This window comes from Vipera berus (assembly GCF_964194415.1).
Source record: "Vipera berus genome assembly, chromosome: 2".
Taxonomy (NCBI): Eukaryota; Metazoa; Chordata; class Lepidosauria; order Squamata; family Viperidae; genus Vipera; species Vipera berus.
This window is the reverse complement of record NC_138203.1, coordinates 204654795-204672210: the sequence shown is the minus strand read 5'-3', so window position 1 is coordinate 204672210 and position 17416 is coordinate 204654795. Positions and strand designations below refer to the sequence as shown.

Sequence of the window (17416 nt, the reverse complement as noted above, 5' to 3'; positions counted from 1 at the left end):
TCGGATATAGAATTTTTTATTTTTCATTTCCAAAATCATGAGTTTTGGTATCATGTAATTGTTTTTTATAAAGTAGTAAGACTTTTTTGTTTTGTGTTGTCTTTCTAAAAAAGCATCTGAGTTAAAAAAATGTAGGTTTATGAAAGAAAAATAAAAAAAAGTTTGCTAGAAGAGAATTTGCCTTTTCCACTGAATACCGTATATACTTGAGTATAAGCCGACTCGAATATAAGCCGAGATCCCTAATTTTACCCCCAAAAATTGGAAAAAGTTGGTGACTCGAGTATAAGCCGAGGCTGGGAAATGCAGCAGCTCACGGTAAATTTCAAAAATAAAAATACAGGTAGATAACAATAAAATTGCTTTAATTGAGGCATGTGGAAAAGAGGGTCAACAAAAACAATATATTATCAGTATATTCAACAAAAACAATATATTATCAGTATATTCAACAAAAACAATATATTATCAGTATATTCAACAAAAACAATATATTATCAGTATATTCAACAAAAACAATATATAACATTAAAGTATTAACAATAACTTTAAATGTACAAAAACCTTAACTCAATAAGCAACCAAGCTAAAACACAAGCATCAAAATCCTTCAAAACTGGATTCCTCCTCCTCATCTGTATCTGCAAACAGAGCTTCAGCTGTAGCTGGTGTGAGGTTATCATCATATACATTGTCACAGAGTTCGCTGTCATCACTATCACAGTTGTTGTCCTCATACAAAGCAGTGTCTTCACTGCCATCCATAGCATTACTTATGCCACATTTCCTGAAGGCGTGCTTCACCATGTCCTCTGGAATCTCTTCCCATGCATCACGAACCCACTTTGCTATCAGTTCTATGTCAGGCTTCATCATATTTCCACCTTTTGTTAGTCGGGCTTGACCAGATGACATCCATTCGCACCACATCTTTCGCACACGGTCTTTGAAAGGTTTATTTAAACACACATCTAAGGGCTGTAATACAGATGTAAGCCCACCTGGAATAACGGCTAAAGTAACTTGAGAAGACTTTGCCAATGTTTTTATGTCATCAGATGTGTGGGCTCTGAACATATCCCAAACTAGCAATGATGGTTTTTTCTTTAAGGCTGCTCCTGGTCGTCCATTCCAAACTTCTTCCAGCCACTTTTTTGTTCCATCTTCATCCATCCAGCCTTTAACATGTGGGCGCACTGTAATTCGTGGTGGGAATTTGACCTTTTTAGGCAAGGTCTTTCTTTTAAAAATAATGACAGGCCGCAGCTTAGTTCCATTAGCCAAACATGACAGAACAAAACAGTTTTGTCTCCCAAACTTGCCACGGTTCTGTTGCTTGGAAGATCAAAGGTCATAGGTGTTTCATCCATATTCCCAATATCTCCCAGGTCATAGTTATGGATCTTTCTTTGTTTTATGATGAATGAATCGAATGACATCACTTTTTCATCAAGGTCTCTTGGCAACTTCTGTGAAATCTTTGTTCTTTGCCGCAAACATAGGCCATACCTATTCATGAAGCCAGTACACCATCCTGCTGACGCAACAAAATTTTCAATGCCTGGTACTTTTAATTTGTCATCTTTAGCCATTTGAAGGGCACGTAAGCGAATTCCCATGCGTGTTACGCAGTAACCATTTTGACGACACTCCATAACCCATTTATGCAATTCAGTCTCTAGAGCCACATACGGAGTTGTTAAACCACGTCGAGCTTTTTTTGCCTTTGGAATCTTTTCCAACTCAGCTTTCATTTTCCGCCACTCCCTCACTTGTTTTTCATCAACACCAAATTCCCTACTTGCAATACTGTTATTGCTTTTTTCTGCTCTTGACACAACCTTTAGTTTGAAAGCAGCTTCGTATGACCTGCGTCTTTGTTTTGGTGCAGGATTAGAAGTACTGGGTTCCATTTCTAACAGGAATGGGGAGGTCTGCTAGGGAGGCGGCAGTCAAGCGTTGTTTCCCTCCTCGTGGGTGTGTGTGTGTGGGGGGGCAGTCAAGCCTTGTTTCCCTCCTCAGTCAACCTTGTTTCCCTCCTCGTGTGTGTGTGTGGGGGGGGAGGGGCTTGTTTCCCTCCTCAGTCAAGCTTGTTTACCTCCTCGTGTGTGTGTGTGTGTGTGTGTGTGTGTGTGTGGCAGTCAAGCGTTGTTTCCACGTGGGCCCCGGGCTGCGTCCCGGCGACTCCGCTCCCTCCCCTCACCTCCGGGCCGGGCTTCTCTCCGCCCGTCCGCCCGCCGGCGGGCTGGCTGGCTGGCGCTGGTCCCCGGGCGAGGGAGCGAGCGGGCGAGCGGCGGCTGGCTGAGTTCGGGGCGGCACGGGCGAGCGAGCGAGCGGGCGAGCGGCGGCTGGCTGAGTTCGGGGCGGCACGGGCGAGCGAGCGAGCGGGCGGGGGGGGAGCGGCGGCTGGCTGAGTTCGGGGCGGCACGGGCGAGCGAGCGAGCGGGCGAGCGGGGGGAGCGGCGGCGGGCTGAGTTCGGGGCGGCACGAGCGAGCGGGCGAGCGGCGGCTGGCTGAGTTCGGGGCGGCACGAGCGAGCGGGCGGGGGGGAGCGGCGGCTGGCTGAGTTCGGGGGGCAGCGGGCGAGCGATGGGGGGGAAAGCGGCGGCGGCGGCGGTGAGTTCGGGGGGCAGCGGGCGAGCGATGGGGGGGGAAAGCGGCAGCGGCGGTGAGTTCGGGGGCAGCAGGCGAGCGATGGGGGGGAAAGCGGCAGCGGCGGTGTGTTCGGGGGCAGCGGGCGAGCGATGGGGGGGAAAGCGGCGGCTGGCTGAGTTCGGGGGCAGCGGGCGAGCGATGGGGAAAGCGGCGGCGGCGGTGTGTTCGGGGGCAGCGGGCGAGCGATGGGGGGGAAAGCGGCGGCGGCAGTGTGTTCGGGGGCAGCGGGCGAGCGATGGGGGGGAAAGCGGCGGCGGCGGTGTGTTCGGTGGCAGCGGGCGAGCGATGGGGGGGGAAAGCGGCGGCGGCGGTGTGTTCGGGGCGCAGCGGACGAGGCAGCGGGCGAGCGATGGGGGGGGAAAGCGGCGGCGGCGGTATGTTCGGGGGCAGCGGGCGAGCGATGGGGGGAAAGCGGCGGCAGCGGTGTGTTCGGGGGGCAGCGGGCGAGCGATGGGGGGGAAAGCGGCGGCGGCAGTGTGTTCGGGGCGCAGCGGGCGAGGCAGCGGGCGAGCGAGCGGGGGGGAGCGGCGGCTGGCTGTGGCTTCGGGGCGGCGCTGAGCTGCGCGGCCGCCCTCCAGCCCTGCCTGCCCCCTGGCCGGTGCCTTCGCCCCGCAAGCCCCCCCGACTTGCCCGGAGGAAGCGGCGGCGGCGCGGCGCTGCGGGCCGGGAGGGGAGGGGGGCACAGCGGGGGCTGCCCCTCCTGCCGAGGAGCCGAGCCCGGCGGCGTGTGTGTGTGTCAGACCCGCAGGAATGGCTAGTTGCGTTTCTCTGTGTGTCAAGCCCCGTGGGCTCGACACACAGGAAGGGGGGGAATGCCGGAATGCCGCTTCCCTACCAGCCATTCCCGTGGGTCTGACACACACACGCACGCACGAGGGGGAGAAACAACGCTGGACTGTCGCCAGCTCTGCAAGGCTCTGCCGTTCCCTTCTCTCAGCAGCCTGTTCCGAACGAAGGGACAGTTCTTTTTTTTGTTGACTGGAGTATAAGCCGAAGTGGAGTTTTTCAGCCCGAAAAGTGGGCTGAAAAATTCGGCTTATACTCAAGTATATACGGTAGTTATTATTAGCTGAAATTTGGAATAACATTCATAAATACACACATACATACATTCATACATACATAAATAAACAATCTTTCTTCAGTTGCAACTTGTGCTAGAGTGAAAGTGTTGGTACTTTTAGGCATATATCTCAAGAAAATTCCAAATCTGGTATATATTTTAATACTTTTGTATTCTTTGCTCTTAGGTTAACAATAAATCTGATTTTAATGATGCATACATTTTCCTGAGAGTTTTTTTAAAAATGTAAATTATAACAGCACAGGTTTAAGAAAAGGAAATTCCATGGCATAATTTGCATACATGAAAAACAAAAACTTGTGGTATTTTAATGGGGACTTCTTCAGTTTTGGCTACATATTGTTTGTATGTCACTATCTCGATAAAAATAACACATTTTTACCTTTGAGGTTTTAAAACATTTAATTAGTTATTGAATTTGTTTTGACACCCATCTCACTTCAAAGCAATAATATATAGTATTATATATATATATGTGTGTGTGTGTGTGTGTGTGTGTGTGTGTGTAAATTATTAACAAAGAATTAAGGGAGACTAAGATGCATTTCTGACTCTTTAGTCTTCATCAGTCAGTCATACCCTTCTGAGATTCGAACCTGGGCTGATTGCATATTAGGCAGTATTTTTACCTCTTGAGCCACAGGATCTCTCTCGCTCTCTGTTAGCTTTCTGCAAGGGGAGATGTGAGTCAAATGTTAACTATTTAGATTACCTTGCTAGGCCCCAAACATGGGGCAAATCTTTATTTCCTGTTTTCAGCCTTATCTCAAAGGCCATCGAACAGGCTGTAGTCACACCGGGGGAGAAACAACGCTGGACTGCCGCCACCTCTGCCAGCCCTGCAAGCCTCTGCCGCCCCTTCTCTCCGCTGCCTGTTCCGAACGAGCTCGTGCGTGTGTGTGTGTGTCAGACCCGCAGGAATGGCTAGTAAAGGTGGCGGCAGTCCGGCATTTGTGTTTCTCTGTGTGTCAAGCCCCGTGGGCCCGACACACAGGAAGGGGGGAATGCCGGAATGCCGCTTCCCTACCAGCCATTCCCGTGGGTCTGACATACACACGCACGCACGAGGGGGAGAAACAACGCTGGACTGCCGCCACCTCTGCCAGCCCTGCAAGCCTCTGCTGCCCCTTCTCTCCGCTGCCTGTTCCGAACGAGCTCGTGCGTGTGTGTGTGTCAGACCCGCAGGAATGGCTAGTAAAGGTGGCAGTCCGGCATTTGCGTTTCTCTGTGTGTCAAGCCCCGTGGGCCCGACACACAGGAAGGGGGGGAATGCCGGAATGCCGCTTCCCTACCAACCATTCCCGTGGGTCTGACACACACACGCATGCACGAGGCGGAGAAACAACGCTGGACTGCCGCCACCTCTGCCAGCCCTGCAAGCCTCTGCCGCTCCTTCTCTCCGCTGCCTGTTCCGAATGAGCTCGTGCGTGTGTGTGTGTGTCAGACCCGCAGGAATGGTTGGTAGGGAAGCGGCATTCTCTACCAGCTCTGCAAGGCTCTGCCGCTCCCTTCTCTCAGCAGCCTGGCCCGAACGAAGGGACAGTTCTTTTTTTTTGTTCACTGGAGTATAAGCCGAAGTGGATTTTTCAGCCCAAAAAGTGGGCTGAAAAATTCGGCTTATACTCAAGTATATACGGTATATATATATATGTGTGTGTGTGTGTGTGTGTGTGTGTGTGTGTATGGATCTTTGGTTATTCGGGTTTTTCCCCGCGTAGAACTAAAGGTGTAGGGGCGACGTTTCGACGGAATCCCATCCGTCAACATCAGGCTGGTGGCTTCTGCTTCCTTCTTCTGGGAGAAGCATGTGGCTGTTTGTTCCTCTTTTTTAAACTGCCAGAGGGGGTGTGTTCTGTGGGTGGAGGTGTGCTCTGATTGGGTGGGGGAGTAAGTGTGTTCTGATTGGGTGGGAGTGTGTTTTGAATGGTGGGTGTGTTCTGATTGGGTGGGGGTGTGTTTTGAGTGGATGGGCTGGTCTCAGCTGCCAGCCTTAGACCTGAGCTGGTGAGTTGTGCTGCTTTTGTTCGGCTTCGTGTTTGTGGTGGTGCCATGTTTTTATAGTGGGTGTCAGTTTGCTTATTGTGTGGTTTGGAGGGGTTTAAAGTGGCTGATGTTGCAGCTGTAGTTAGGTTTCTGTTTTGTGGTTGTGCCTCGTTATCATTGTGGGTTTAAAGTGGCGGCAGGGCGCGGATCCAGCCGGCGGCAGAGGCTTGCGGAGCGCGGATCCACCCTCCGCCGGCATGCAGGCAAATCCTGCTAAAGGGCTTTTCCCCCCCACTGGATCCGCGCTCCGCAAGCCTCTGCCGGCGGCAGGGCGCGGATCCAGCCGGCGGCAGAGGCTTGTGGAGCACGGATCCAGCCTCCGCCGGCGGCAGAGGCTTGCGGAGCGCGGATCCAGCCGCCGGCGACAGAGGCTCGATCTGCCGTTCTGCAAGCCTCCGCCGCCGGTTAATACCCTGTATTCAGCTCTGGGAAGTGGGGGGAAGGGGGAGAGAGGGGGAGTTTGGGAGGAGGGGGAGGGGGAGCTCCACGGTGCAAAAATATAGCCTTGCCGCTCTTCGCGTTGCTTGCCCGACTGGCTGTCACGGGACCGCACGGATCGCCTCGCTCCCACCGGCAGCTGATTCCTTCGAGTTTGGTCTCGAGCGATTTTGCATTTTCTCCAGTGCTGAAAGCCACTCGGCGGATCCCAGCCTTGGCTTATACTTGAGTCAAGAACTTTTCCCAGTTTTTGGGGATAAAATTAGGGGTCTCGGCTTATACTCGAGTCGGCTTATACTCAAGTATATACGGTATCTATGATTCTACAGAGCTGGACAATTAACACATCTATTTTTGGTTACAAAGTCTTAAGTTATTTATATGAAAGTGATCATATAGTTTATATTTTACCTTAACCATGTTATCTTTTCAGCAGCCATTTTGATTTACTGGTTAATATACTAGGCTAGAAATCAGGAAACTATGATTCAAGTCGTGCCTTAGGCATGAAAGCCGGCTGGGTGACATTGGATTAATCAGTTTCTCAACCCAACACAACCTAGCACAACAGAGTTGTTGTGGAGAAAATAAGAGGAAGGAACATTAGGTATGTTCACTGCCTTGAGTTATTTATAAAAATAATATAAAGGCGGGAAATGAAGAGGTAATTTATAGTAAATATTGGTGATAATATTGCAAAAGTAAAAAAAAATAATTTTGTTGTCTCTGTTGCATGGATTTTATGATGGAAGTAGAAATGTATACCTGTTTCCTCTTTTAACTGAATATGTATGTATATGTATATATAGTACCTATAATATTTACCTCTTCTTCTAAATTCAGAACTCGAAGAGCAGCATTTAGTAGTTCTAAGGAAGACAGACGGGAAGAAAAGACTCCATATCAGCTAGTTAAAAAGTTGCAGAAAAAAATAAGACAGTTTGAGGAGCAATTTGAGAAAGACAAAAACTTCAAGGTAAATTATTTTAATATTTTACAGTGGTGCTTTAGAATAATATTTATTTGCTTTTACTTTACAAAAATGAACTTGGATTGATATTTTTTCATCATTCCATTCTTTCCTCTTTTCTACTTAATTTTCTTTTCTCAATTGTTACATAAGGCTTAATATATGTAGATTAAGAAGTTAGTTCATTGAGGATGGTCGCTGCATCACTTAATTGACCATGGGAAGACTGATGACATTTCTCCCCATGGAGGTGGATGATCCTCCCCTAACAGTTTCATGTAGATGGTAGAATAAGAACAAAAAATGTACCAACCCTTGTGTGGGAACCAGGACTCAGACTTCTTGTCACCAATCAACACTGACTGAAAACAGCCTCAGAAGAAGGATCCAAATCAAGATAGCACAGTGCCCCCATATCCAAATCCTGGAGTCATTCCAGAAGGATACCATACTCAATACTTAGCATCATTTTGCTTTATTTATTTGTTTATTTAGTTTGCCACCCATGTTGCCTTGAGGTGACTCTGGGAGGCTTATAACAGTAAAAAGAAATAAAACCATGCAGCTTGATCCTTCTAAAGAACTTAAACTATAGGCTCTGTTGTCAACAGTTAAGCCTGTGTTCAGCTTTGTCCATTATGCCTTCTACAAATGTGTTCATAATTACTCTTAAACTTTCCAGAAAATCATTTTTAGAATATTCAAAACTGGAAATTCTTTCTTCCTGAGGTGGCTAGAAAAAGTATAGTAGCAGATCACCTTAAAATTAATTCCTGAGCCCAATACTAATAAATCTGTCTTAATGAATTCATTGGTGTAGTTATTTCCTTTTGATGTCCTCTAGTATCCAACCTTCAAAATGATCATCAGTTACTTATTTTCAAAATGTAAAAACAGATGGTTTCCCCATGGGAATAATAACAATAATAACAACAACAATAATAGTTGGAAGGGACCTTGGAGGTCATCTAGTCCAACCTCTTGCTCAAGCAGGAAACCCTATACCATTTCAGACAAATGGCTGTCCAGACTCTTCTTAAAAACTTCCAGTGTTGGAGCATTCACAGTTTTTGGAGGCAGATTGTTCCACTGATTAATTGTTTTGTCAGGAAATTTCTCCTTAGTTCTAGGTTGCTTCTCTTTGGTTAGTTTCCAATCATTGCTTCTTGTCCTGCCTTCAGGTGCTTTGGAGAATAGATTGACTCCCTCTTCTTTGTGGCAACCCTGAGATACTGGAACACTGCTATCATGTCACCCCTAGTCCTTCTCTTCATTAAACTAGACATACCCAATTCCAGCAACCGTTCCCTATACGTTTTGGCCTCCAGTCCCCCAATCAACTTTGTTGCTCTTCTCTGTACCCTTTCTAGAGTCTCAACATCTTTTTTACAGTTTTGGTGACCAAAACTGGATGCAGTATTCCAAGTGTGGCCTTACCAAGGCATTGTAAAGTGGTATTAATACTTCACGTGATCTTGATTCTATCCCTCTGTTAATGCAGCCTAGCACTGTGTTGGCTTTTTTTGGCAGCTGCAGCACACTGCTGGCTCATATTTAAGTGGTTGTCAACTAGGACTCCATGATCCTTCTAACAGTTACTTCTATTGAGCAAGGTACCACCTATACTATACCTGTCCATTTGGTTTTTCTTGCCTAAATGTAGAACCTTACTTTTTTCACCATTAAATTTCATTTTGTTAGGTAGCGCCCAATGTTCAAGTCTGTCAAGATCCTTCTGTATCTTAAGCTTATCTTCTGGAGTTTTGGCTATTCCTGCCAGCTTGTTGTCCTCTACAAATTTGATGAGTTCCCCATCTATCCCCTCATCCAATCATTGATGAAGATGTTGAAGAGCACTGGGCCCAGAACAGAGCCCTGTGGCACACCACTACACACTTCCCTCCATGTTGATGCAGTTCCATTGAGGACCACATGCTGAGTACGGCCGGTCAGCCAGCTACAAATCCATCTGGTGGTGTTACTGTCTAAACCACATTTTTCTATCTTTATCAAGTAGTAGGTTGTGGTCTACTTTATCAAATGCCTTACTGAAATCCAAGTAAATTATATCCACAGCATTCCTCTGGTCCACTAATTTTGTCACTTGATCAAAGAATGCAATAAGATTTGTCTGGGTTGATCTGATCTATTGTTATAGTTAACTTCAGGGTCTTCATTCAATTCCATCTGAACTCTTAATCTATTTAAAACTTTATAAAATCAACACTTCAATCACCCTCTTGCTATATATTCCCAAAAATGTTTGTTTTACCAATCCTTAACCTTGTAATTCAAAATTCTTTCTTAAGATATTGCAGAAAGCTCACCCAATGAATCTAAGAGAATCCTTTGCCGTTCTCAAGGTTCTCAACCTTTAAAACGCAGTACAAAAAAATTGGATCGAAGTGGTTAGGAGATGAGAGTTGGTCGACCTTTGAGTCCGTATAGACTATATTAACAGCTATGAGCTCAATGGAATCTCACGCATCCCAGTTGTTCACAAGCTGATCGCCAAAATCCTGGGTTTTTGCCATCTGCTCATGAAAAATAAGGTATCTTCTTTCTCTAGAGAGATTTTGGCAGTCTGGATCTAGCATCCAGATGCTGTTTTCAGCTGTACTACCATCCCTGTCTTCTAGGAATGTCAATTTGCTACTGTGCTCACTGGAAGTCCCCAGGTTTAGCTACAAAAAACTGAATAAAAAGTAAAGAGACAGCTTTAAGATTTTGATGATTAGATATGTGTATGACATAGAAGTACTGTATGGCTTATTTTACTTTAAAATGTTATTGATTTATAGGTTTTGATCTGTATCAAAGAAAGCCAGGAGTTCCTTTTTTCTACAGTTTTTCTTGTTGCTAGCATTCCCTAATTTTGTTTTTGTTATCCTTTTCCCCTTTTTAAAATTCCTTTTCTTTTTTCTCTCTTCGTATTTTATATTTTTTTAAAAATATACTTATCTCTTTTCAGCCTTCATATTCCGATATTGCAGCAAATCCAAAGGTTTTAAAATGGATGACAGAGCTTACCAAATTAAAAAAGCAAATAAAAGGTAGGCTTTTCATAGAAATCTCCTACAGCACTTCTGCAGCTTATGCTTATTAACTACTGATAATTTTCATTAAGAAAGCATTTGATTATTTCATTCTACTTTCTAAAACAATGTTACATATCTAAATACCAGTAAAATTCTCATCAGTGTAACCTTCAACTGGATGAAACATCCAGTTAAACAAATTTTGAACCGAGGTGTCTCAAATGGGCTAACTTACAGAATGCATCCAAAATCTGGACCATGAGTTTTGTGAAATTGAAATATGGCAAAATTATGGCCGATTGAGTGTTGCTGTGCTGCCACCAAGGAGTTCAGTAGGCCAATCCCCCTAGCCCTTCAGACTGGCTCTTCCTTTGACTGGTGAAGATCAGGTAGATCAGTCCTGTTTTAGCCCTCTGAAGGCCAGATAGACTGGCCCCACCATTGGCTGCCAGAGGATGGTTATCTGCAGTCAAGCTGGTTGCAAGTTAATCTCATTCCCCCTGCCTTTTTGCCCTTGGTCATTCTGTTTCTCTGTTTAGGTAAGTAAATACCTCTGAAATGTGGTTTAATATCTAAATTCCTCCTTTCTGCTTTTATTAGCCAGATTAGAAGTAACAGTTGTAAAGTGACTGAGCTATGTTCTGTATTTTTTTATGAGCTTGTGTTTCATATTTTTTTTTAATTCAATGTAGATGCAAAGCACAAAAGCTCAGATGAATTGATACCTCAGGCACGTCCACGAAGCAACACCCTTCCAAAAAGTTTTGGTTCATCTCTGGACCATGAAGATGAAGACAATGAAGATGATCTGCGTGTTGCTCAGAAAGAGAAGAAGCCTACAAAAGAAATCACTGTTGAACTAATTTTAAAAAAATTGAAAGAAAAGCGAATTGAAAGATGCTTGCCAGAAGATATAAAAGTAAGTTTTGCATATGCTGCTGCATCAAAAAATAAAATGCATCTGTCAAGTTCATTATCCTGTTGAATTTCCTAATACCTCATTCAGTAAGTAGCTGATAATGCTGACCAATCACATGCTAATTTAATAGGTAGAAATATGAATAATCTCTAATGCATGCATTGGGCTCTGCACAAGAAACGGAATTTGTTTTCTATAGTGTTGGAGACAAATATTAACCTGATAGTCATTTAAAGGAGGAAGCATCTTGCAGAAGAAGCAGTTCCCTGGAATAGAATGCTTTGACATTTTAGGGACAATATGCAGATCTTTCTCAATATCTTTTGTTATATATATGTGGGGGGGGGGGAGGGACATAGCCTTGATCTATGTTTACTTAAGAAAGATGACTAACAAGATTAATTGTATAATTAGATAGAGTATTCAAAATTTATGCAAGGATAGGAGTTTATTAAACTGGACTATCCTTAAATACAGCAGTAGAAAGGGATTCATGAATGGTCCAGATGACTTTGAAAACTTTTGATAAGATGGTCTGGATAGGTGGCACAATCAGACACATTTTTCAAAAAAATTGTATGATGATTTCTTAGATAGTGGTGGCATTTAGGGCTTGACCACATTACTTAACATGGGGAAACAATCTGCAAATCTAGTTTCCCCCACACACGCTCATATTTTAGAAATTTGTAGGAGTGAGAACAGCAAAAAAGATTATTCTGAACTGTTGTCTGCCCAGTGAAGTACTGTGACAAAGAAACTGAAAGTCACTCTAGACCTGGGGTCCCGAACCGGTTCGTGGCATGCCAGAAACTGGGCCGCGCAAACAAGCAAAGCCCCATCTGTGGGATGCAGGCAGCACGTGAAACCACACCCCTTCCAGTCTGTGGAAAAATCTCTCTCCACGGAACCAGTCCCTGTTGCCCAAAAGGTTGGGGGGCCACTGTTCTAGACCAGATGTATTGTCAACTGGCAAGCCAAAATCCAGTAGTTACACAACTTACGTACTTAGCATTCAGTTGTGCTACCAGGAATGTGTTTGCTAGAAAACCCATTTATTTTTCCTCTGCATTCAAAATCAAAATCAAGAAAACACAAACAAAATATTTATATTTTATTTGTTTATTTAAATTTATTGGTCATCCAATTCTGTTAGGTAGTGAAATAATAATGAAACACTTTATATAATGCATAAATGTATAAAAAATATTTAGCTTAATTTTTAAATGATTTCTAAAAACTTATGTAAAACTCCTTACAGGTTCAGAAATTTTTGTAGGGGAGGCACATGAAATGCAGGTAAACATTAAAACATTTAGAGAGAATTCAGTCAATGGATTTATAATTATTGCCTGAATAAAGTAAACTTTCCAGTTTTATAAATTAGACTTGCACCATGTGATTCATACATATAAAAAATATTCTTATTTTTCAAATATTTCAACATTGTTTATTTATTTGAAACCTCAAATAAATGGCTTAAAAATTTCTTCAAACTTTGCCTCACTAGCCTTTGTCCAATTTTAGCTGATGACAGTTGACTTGGCTATAATGATGCATATTTTTTTTCCATTTCAAAATAACGTGCTCCGATGCACAGGTCCTCTTAAAAAACTTTGATATGGCAAAATAATAAAATTTCAGGAATCAAAGTGGAAAAGGAAGAATCTAAACTAAAATTATACAACTAAAGATAGTACTCACAGTTACTCATGTAAAGGACTCTTTAGAATAAATATGGGTTCAATATAACAAGGAACAAGACGTGGAACAAATTATATGAAAATTATTTGAAGAGGAAAAGCAACATATGCAGAAGATACCTTAAAGAAAAAAGTATATATTTTCTGGTTAGGAAGAATATCAATAGTAAAAGTGTATAGTAGTTTATCAAACATCAAATTAAAAGAAAGATATCCAATGACTGACAAAGACAAATAACTAATTACATACAGTATGATCAAACAATGACAGGAATAAACCTACAATTTTGCATGATATGACAAAATAAGGTGGCTTGGTTTATCACATCTTAGATTATATTAATAAACCAGTTGTTTAACTTGGATTACAGATTGGATTATATCGCCTTACAAGTGCTTTTGTTGAAGGAGCAGGACTCCCAGAAGGCTTGCATAAGTATCTTTGGTCAAATACAAACAGAAGTGTCCAGGCTATCAGGGATTACTTGGTTAAAAATAATTTATTTTATTTTATTTTATTTTATTGCATTTATATACCGCCCTTTCCCTGAGGACTCAGGGCGGTTTACAGGGAGTTAAAATCAACCATACAAAAGTTAAAACCCAATTTAAAAAATATTAAATCAACCCTGTACTATTAAAAACCCCAATTAAAATAAATATCTCCTCAGCCTGGGCCCGAGAGCTCAAAGAGCCAGGTCTTCAGGCCCCGGCGGAATGATCGGAGGTCGGGAGCAGTCCTCAGCTCCACCGGCAGCTGGTTCCAGAGGGCAGGCGCCCCCACTGAGAAGGCCCTATCCCTGGGTGTCACCCGCCGGCAATCTCTTACCGGCGGGACCCTGAGCAGACCCTCCCTGTGGGAGCGCACTGGGCGAAGGGCGTTTGATGCCGGCAGCAGGTGTTCCCTCAAATACACCGGACCCAGGCCATGTAGGGCTTTATAGGTGATAACCAGCACCTTGAATTTCACCCGGAGGGCAACCGGAAGCCAATGCAGCTCGCGGAGTAGAGGTGTTACATGGGAGTATCGGGAAACCCCCATTACAACTCGCGCGGCCGCATTCTGCACCAGTTGAAGCCTCCGAGTGGTCTTCAAGGGCAGCCCCATGTAGAGAGCGTTACAGTAGTCCAAACGGGAGGTCACAAGCGCATGAGTAACTGTGCGTAGGGCGTCTCGGTCCAGATAGGGACGCAACTGGCGCACCAGGCGAACCTGTGCAAAAGCCCCCCTGGTCACGGCTCCTATGTGATCTTCAAAATTGAGCCGTGAATCCAGGAGGACGCCCAAGTTGCGAGCCCTATCAACGGGGGGTAACACCTCACCCCCCATCGTTAGAGGTGGAATAACTTGGTTAACCCGAGATGCCGATATGCACAGCCACTCAGTCTTGGCGGGATTGAGACGAAGCCTGTTTCTCCCCATCCAGACCTGAACCGCCTCCAGGCACCGGGACATCACGGAGAGGGCATCACTGGGTTGGTTCGGGGTGGAAAGAAAAAGTTGGGTATCATCAGCGTACTGGTGATACCCCACCCCAAAGCCACGAATGATCTCGCCCAGCGGCTTCATATAGATGTTGAACAGGAGAGGCGAGAGAACCGACCCCTGAGGGACTCCACAAATGAGAGGCCTCGGGCCGTGTCCTAACAGTATGGGATAAATATAGAAGAGTCAATCCAGATTTATTGCCCCTTGCTTCAATATTAAACATTTATTTTTTATGAAAATGAATACATATAAAAGTGGTCAGTGGAATGATAATTTGTATAGAGCACAAGACTTAATTATCCAGAAGCCGATATGAATTGTTTTGAGACACTTTTCCCTGGGATGGTCAGAAATGCCATTGGTTTCACCATCTTCAAAGGAATTACGAAAACAAGATAGATGACCAACTTTGAGAGCTGGACAAAATTGATATAAGATGCTTTTTCATTCATACCGCAGACTTTGTTGCTCTAATAGACAACTCAAATTTTAAAAGACTACCAGAAATGCAGTAACCAGGTTGGATCATTTTTTTTTCATATTTTGTGGCAACTAAGAGGCTCAACTATATGGATGATGATTCACCATAGAATGAAGCAAAGTTTAACTATAGACTTTTATTGCTCACCAGCTGCTTTTTGTGCTAAATATTACCAAATGTTATATTGATAGAGTATATGGAGTTGGGTCTGAACATGAGACCAACTGCTAGGATATTTTCTGCTGCTTAACCAAAATTACACATAATTCCTTCTCAAAAAATAGCAGACGTGAGTTATGGAACTATGCTTCAATGTAAAAAATAACTTTAAGAAATAAGACTGATACTAAATTTAATTAACTTGGAAACACCAGAAGACTATAATTCTGCATGTGGACATCCATATTTAAATTTGGGTTACTCCAAGGCTTTAAAATATTAGATTTTGCTTCTTTGTTATAATGACAAGCCTTTTCAGCTTAGATCAGGGGTGTCAAACTCAATTTCATTGAGGGCCACATCAGCATTGTGGTTGCCCTCAAGGGGCCAGGTAGGTATGGCCAGGGTGGGCATGGCCTAGTGGGTGGGCGTAGCTAGAGTGCGTATGGCCTACTAGGTAGGTGTGGCCAGCTCTGCATCATTCGCATCAAGGGTGCCTATGGGGGCCTGGGCAGGAGTGGGACAGATCTGAGGGTCTCTGGCAGAAGGAGGGTCTCTGGGCCAGGGCCAAGGCAGTGGGGGCCGTTCCCTCACTGTTTCCAGGATGGCTTCGCGGGCCACATGAAACCACTTTGCGGGCCGGATCTGGCCCCCGGGCCTTGTGTTTGACATGTCTGGCTTAGATAGAAACACATATTTTTTATTCTGATGGTTTATTCTTATATCGGCTGCCTTTGCTAATTCTTGATTTAATTTGACAATAGTTTTAAAGTATTAAAATCGTCTTTATATGCTGTATTAATCTATTGCTACTTTCAAAATTTTCACTTAGTGTTATACAGCTTGTAGATTTCTCTTTAAAAAATAGGGACGTTCAACTATGACAAAATAAAATTATTGTACTATGGTTGTACAGTCTAGAGAATATGAACCAATTGCATTGTCTCTGATTTATCATGAAGATATCTTAAAATTTGTTTTGAAGTCTTAAAGAGTTCAAAGAACAGCAAAAGCCACTTTTCTTCTGTAGCTTTCTTGTAATTTTTGGTTTTCTTTCCATAACTAAGAAAGGCTAGGTTGATGGATTCATAGATCAGAGTCTTTTCTGTGGAATTCCTAGCACTATCTCTAATGATATTTAAACATGAAATACGAGTATTAGTGTTTTGAGAGAAAATTTCAAGCTCTATAACTGGATTTTAATATCACAGATTGTTTTAAACAATGTTTTTGCGTTGCCTTTTGTTCTTCTGCTGAGAAACCTTTCTGCATTACTTTAAGAAGTCCACATGGGAAGAAAAACTGTTATAAAGATTTTCATCATAATTCAGCTATTTCAATTTTATTATTTTACCTCCACAAGTAAGTATGAAAACAAAAATGGATATAGAATAAGACCTTTCCATTTCTCTCATTATAGAAAATGACGAAAGACCATCTTGCAGAAGAAAAAACATCACTTCAAAAAAGTCTCCTGTTCTATGAAAGTCAGCACGGACGTCCGGTAATATTTCATACTCTCCCTCTTGACTGGTTAGAATTATTTAAAACACTGTTGACATCATCTTGCAGAATCCTTGAACCCTTGCTCCAAAGTTTCTTCTAATACCTTTAGATTGAAGGAATTGTGTTGGGGACCAAAGAATAAATAGGACTGAGTCCTTCAAAATTAGCAATAAAATTCTAAGTATTCTAAAAGAAACTGTGGTTTCTTTTCAGAAAATTGTTCCTTTAAAACCTTCATCAATATTCATTGATGCTTATCTAAATGTAGTCTCAGAAACATAATTCAGAAGTATTTTAAGAATTATTAATTTGAGAAGAGAATAACAAGAGTTTAATTTTACTGACATTCTGGGTTGGTGTTTTTTTTAAAAAATTGAAATTAAAATCTAAGGAATTGGGAAGATGGGGTTGCTTTATTGGTGTGAATTGAGATGCTGCTTCTGCATATTGTAAAACACACTGATCTCAAAGGTCCATTTATTATTTCTTTAAAACTGTACTTACTGAGTTCTGTATACAACTGTTATATGGCTCAAATATTACATTTTAATTCTCATTTAACAACCCTAATTGAAAGTCTCACTGTTGGTAAGCAACATGGCCACTAAATGAAAAATCACCTAACCACAACACACTCTTACGATGTCACTTTTTTTAAAAAATCCCATTTATATCCCGCCCTTTTCCGAAGACTCAGGGCGGCTTACAATCTAAGAAGCACAAATCAATGTGCTTAGCAATAGCCCTCATTCTATGTATATGCCTGCTTATTAGGGCTTTCGGGGGGCCCCAAGCGGCATTTTTACAAAGTCAGCTTATTGCCCCCAACAATCTGGGTCCACTTCCCATTTGATTGTCAAGCAAGACATCACACAATAGCAAGTTGCAATTTTATTGTCAGTTTCTCCATTGTCTCTCCACAAACACCAGT

At 43.3% G+C, this 17416-nt stretch overlaps 1 protein-coding gene across 3 annotated transcripts in view; it reads left to right on the top strand.

The window, feature by feature from the left end:
• FAM13B (family with sequence similarity 13 member B) overlaps positions 1 to 17416 on the top strand; it is a 73550-nt gene that overhangs the window by 42472 nt on the left and 13662 nt on the right. For all 3 annotated transcript variants that reach the window (XM_081321472.1, XM_081321471.1, XM_081321473.1), the window contains 4 exons: positions 7064 to 7196; positions 10162 to 10243; positions 10921 to 11147; positions 16400 to 16483. In XM_081321472.1, coding sequence (XP_081177598.1) covers positions 7064 to 7196; positions 10162 to 10243; positions 10921 to 11147; positions 16400 to 16483 — 526 coding nt within the window. The remainder of the gene's footprint in view (positions 1 to 7063; positions 7197 to 10161; positions 10244 to 10920; positions 11148 to 16399; positions 16484 to 17416) is intronic.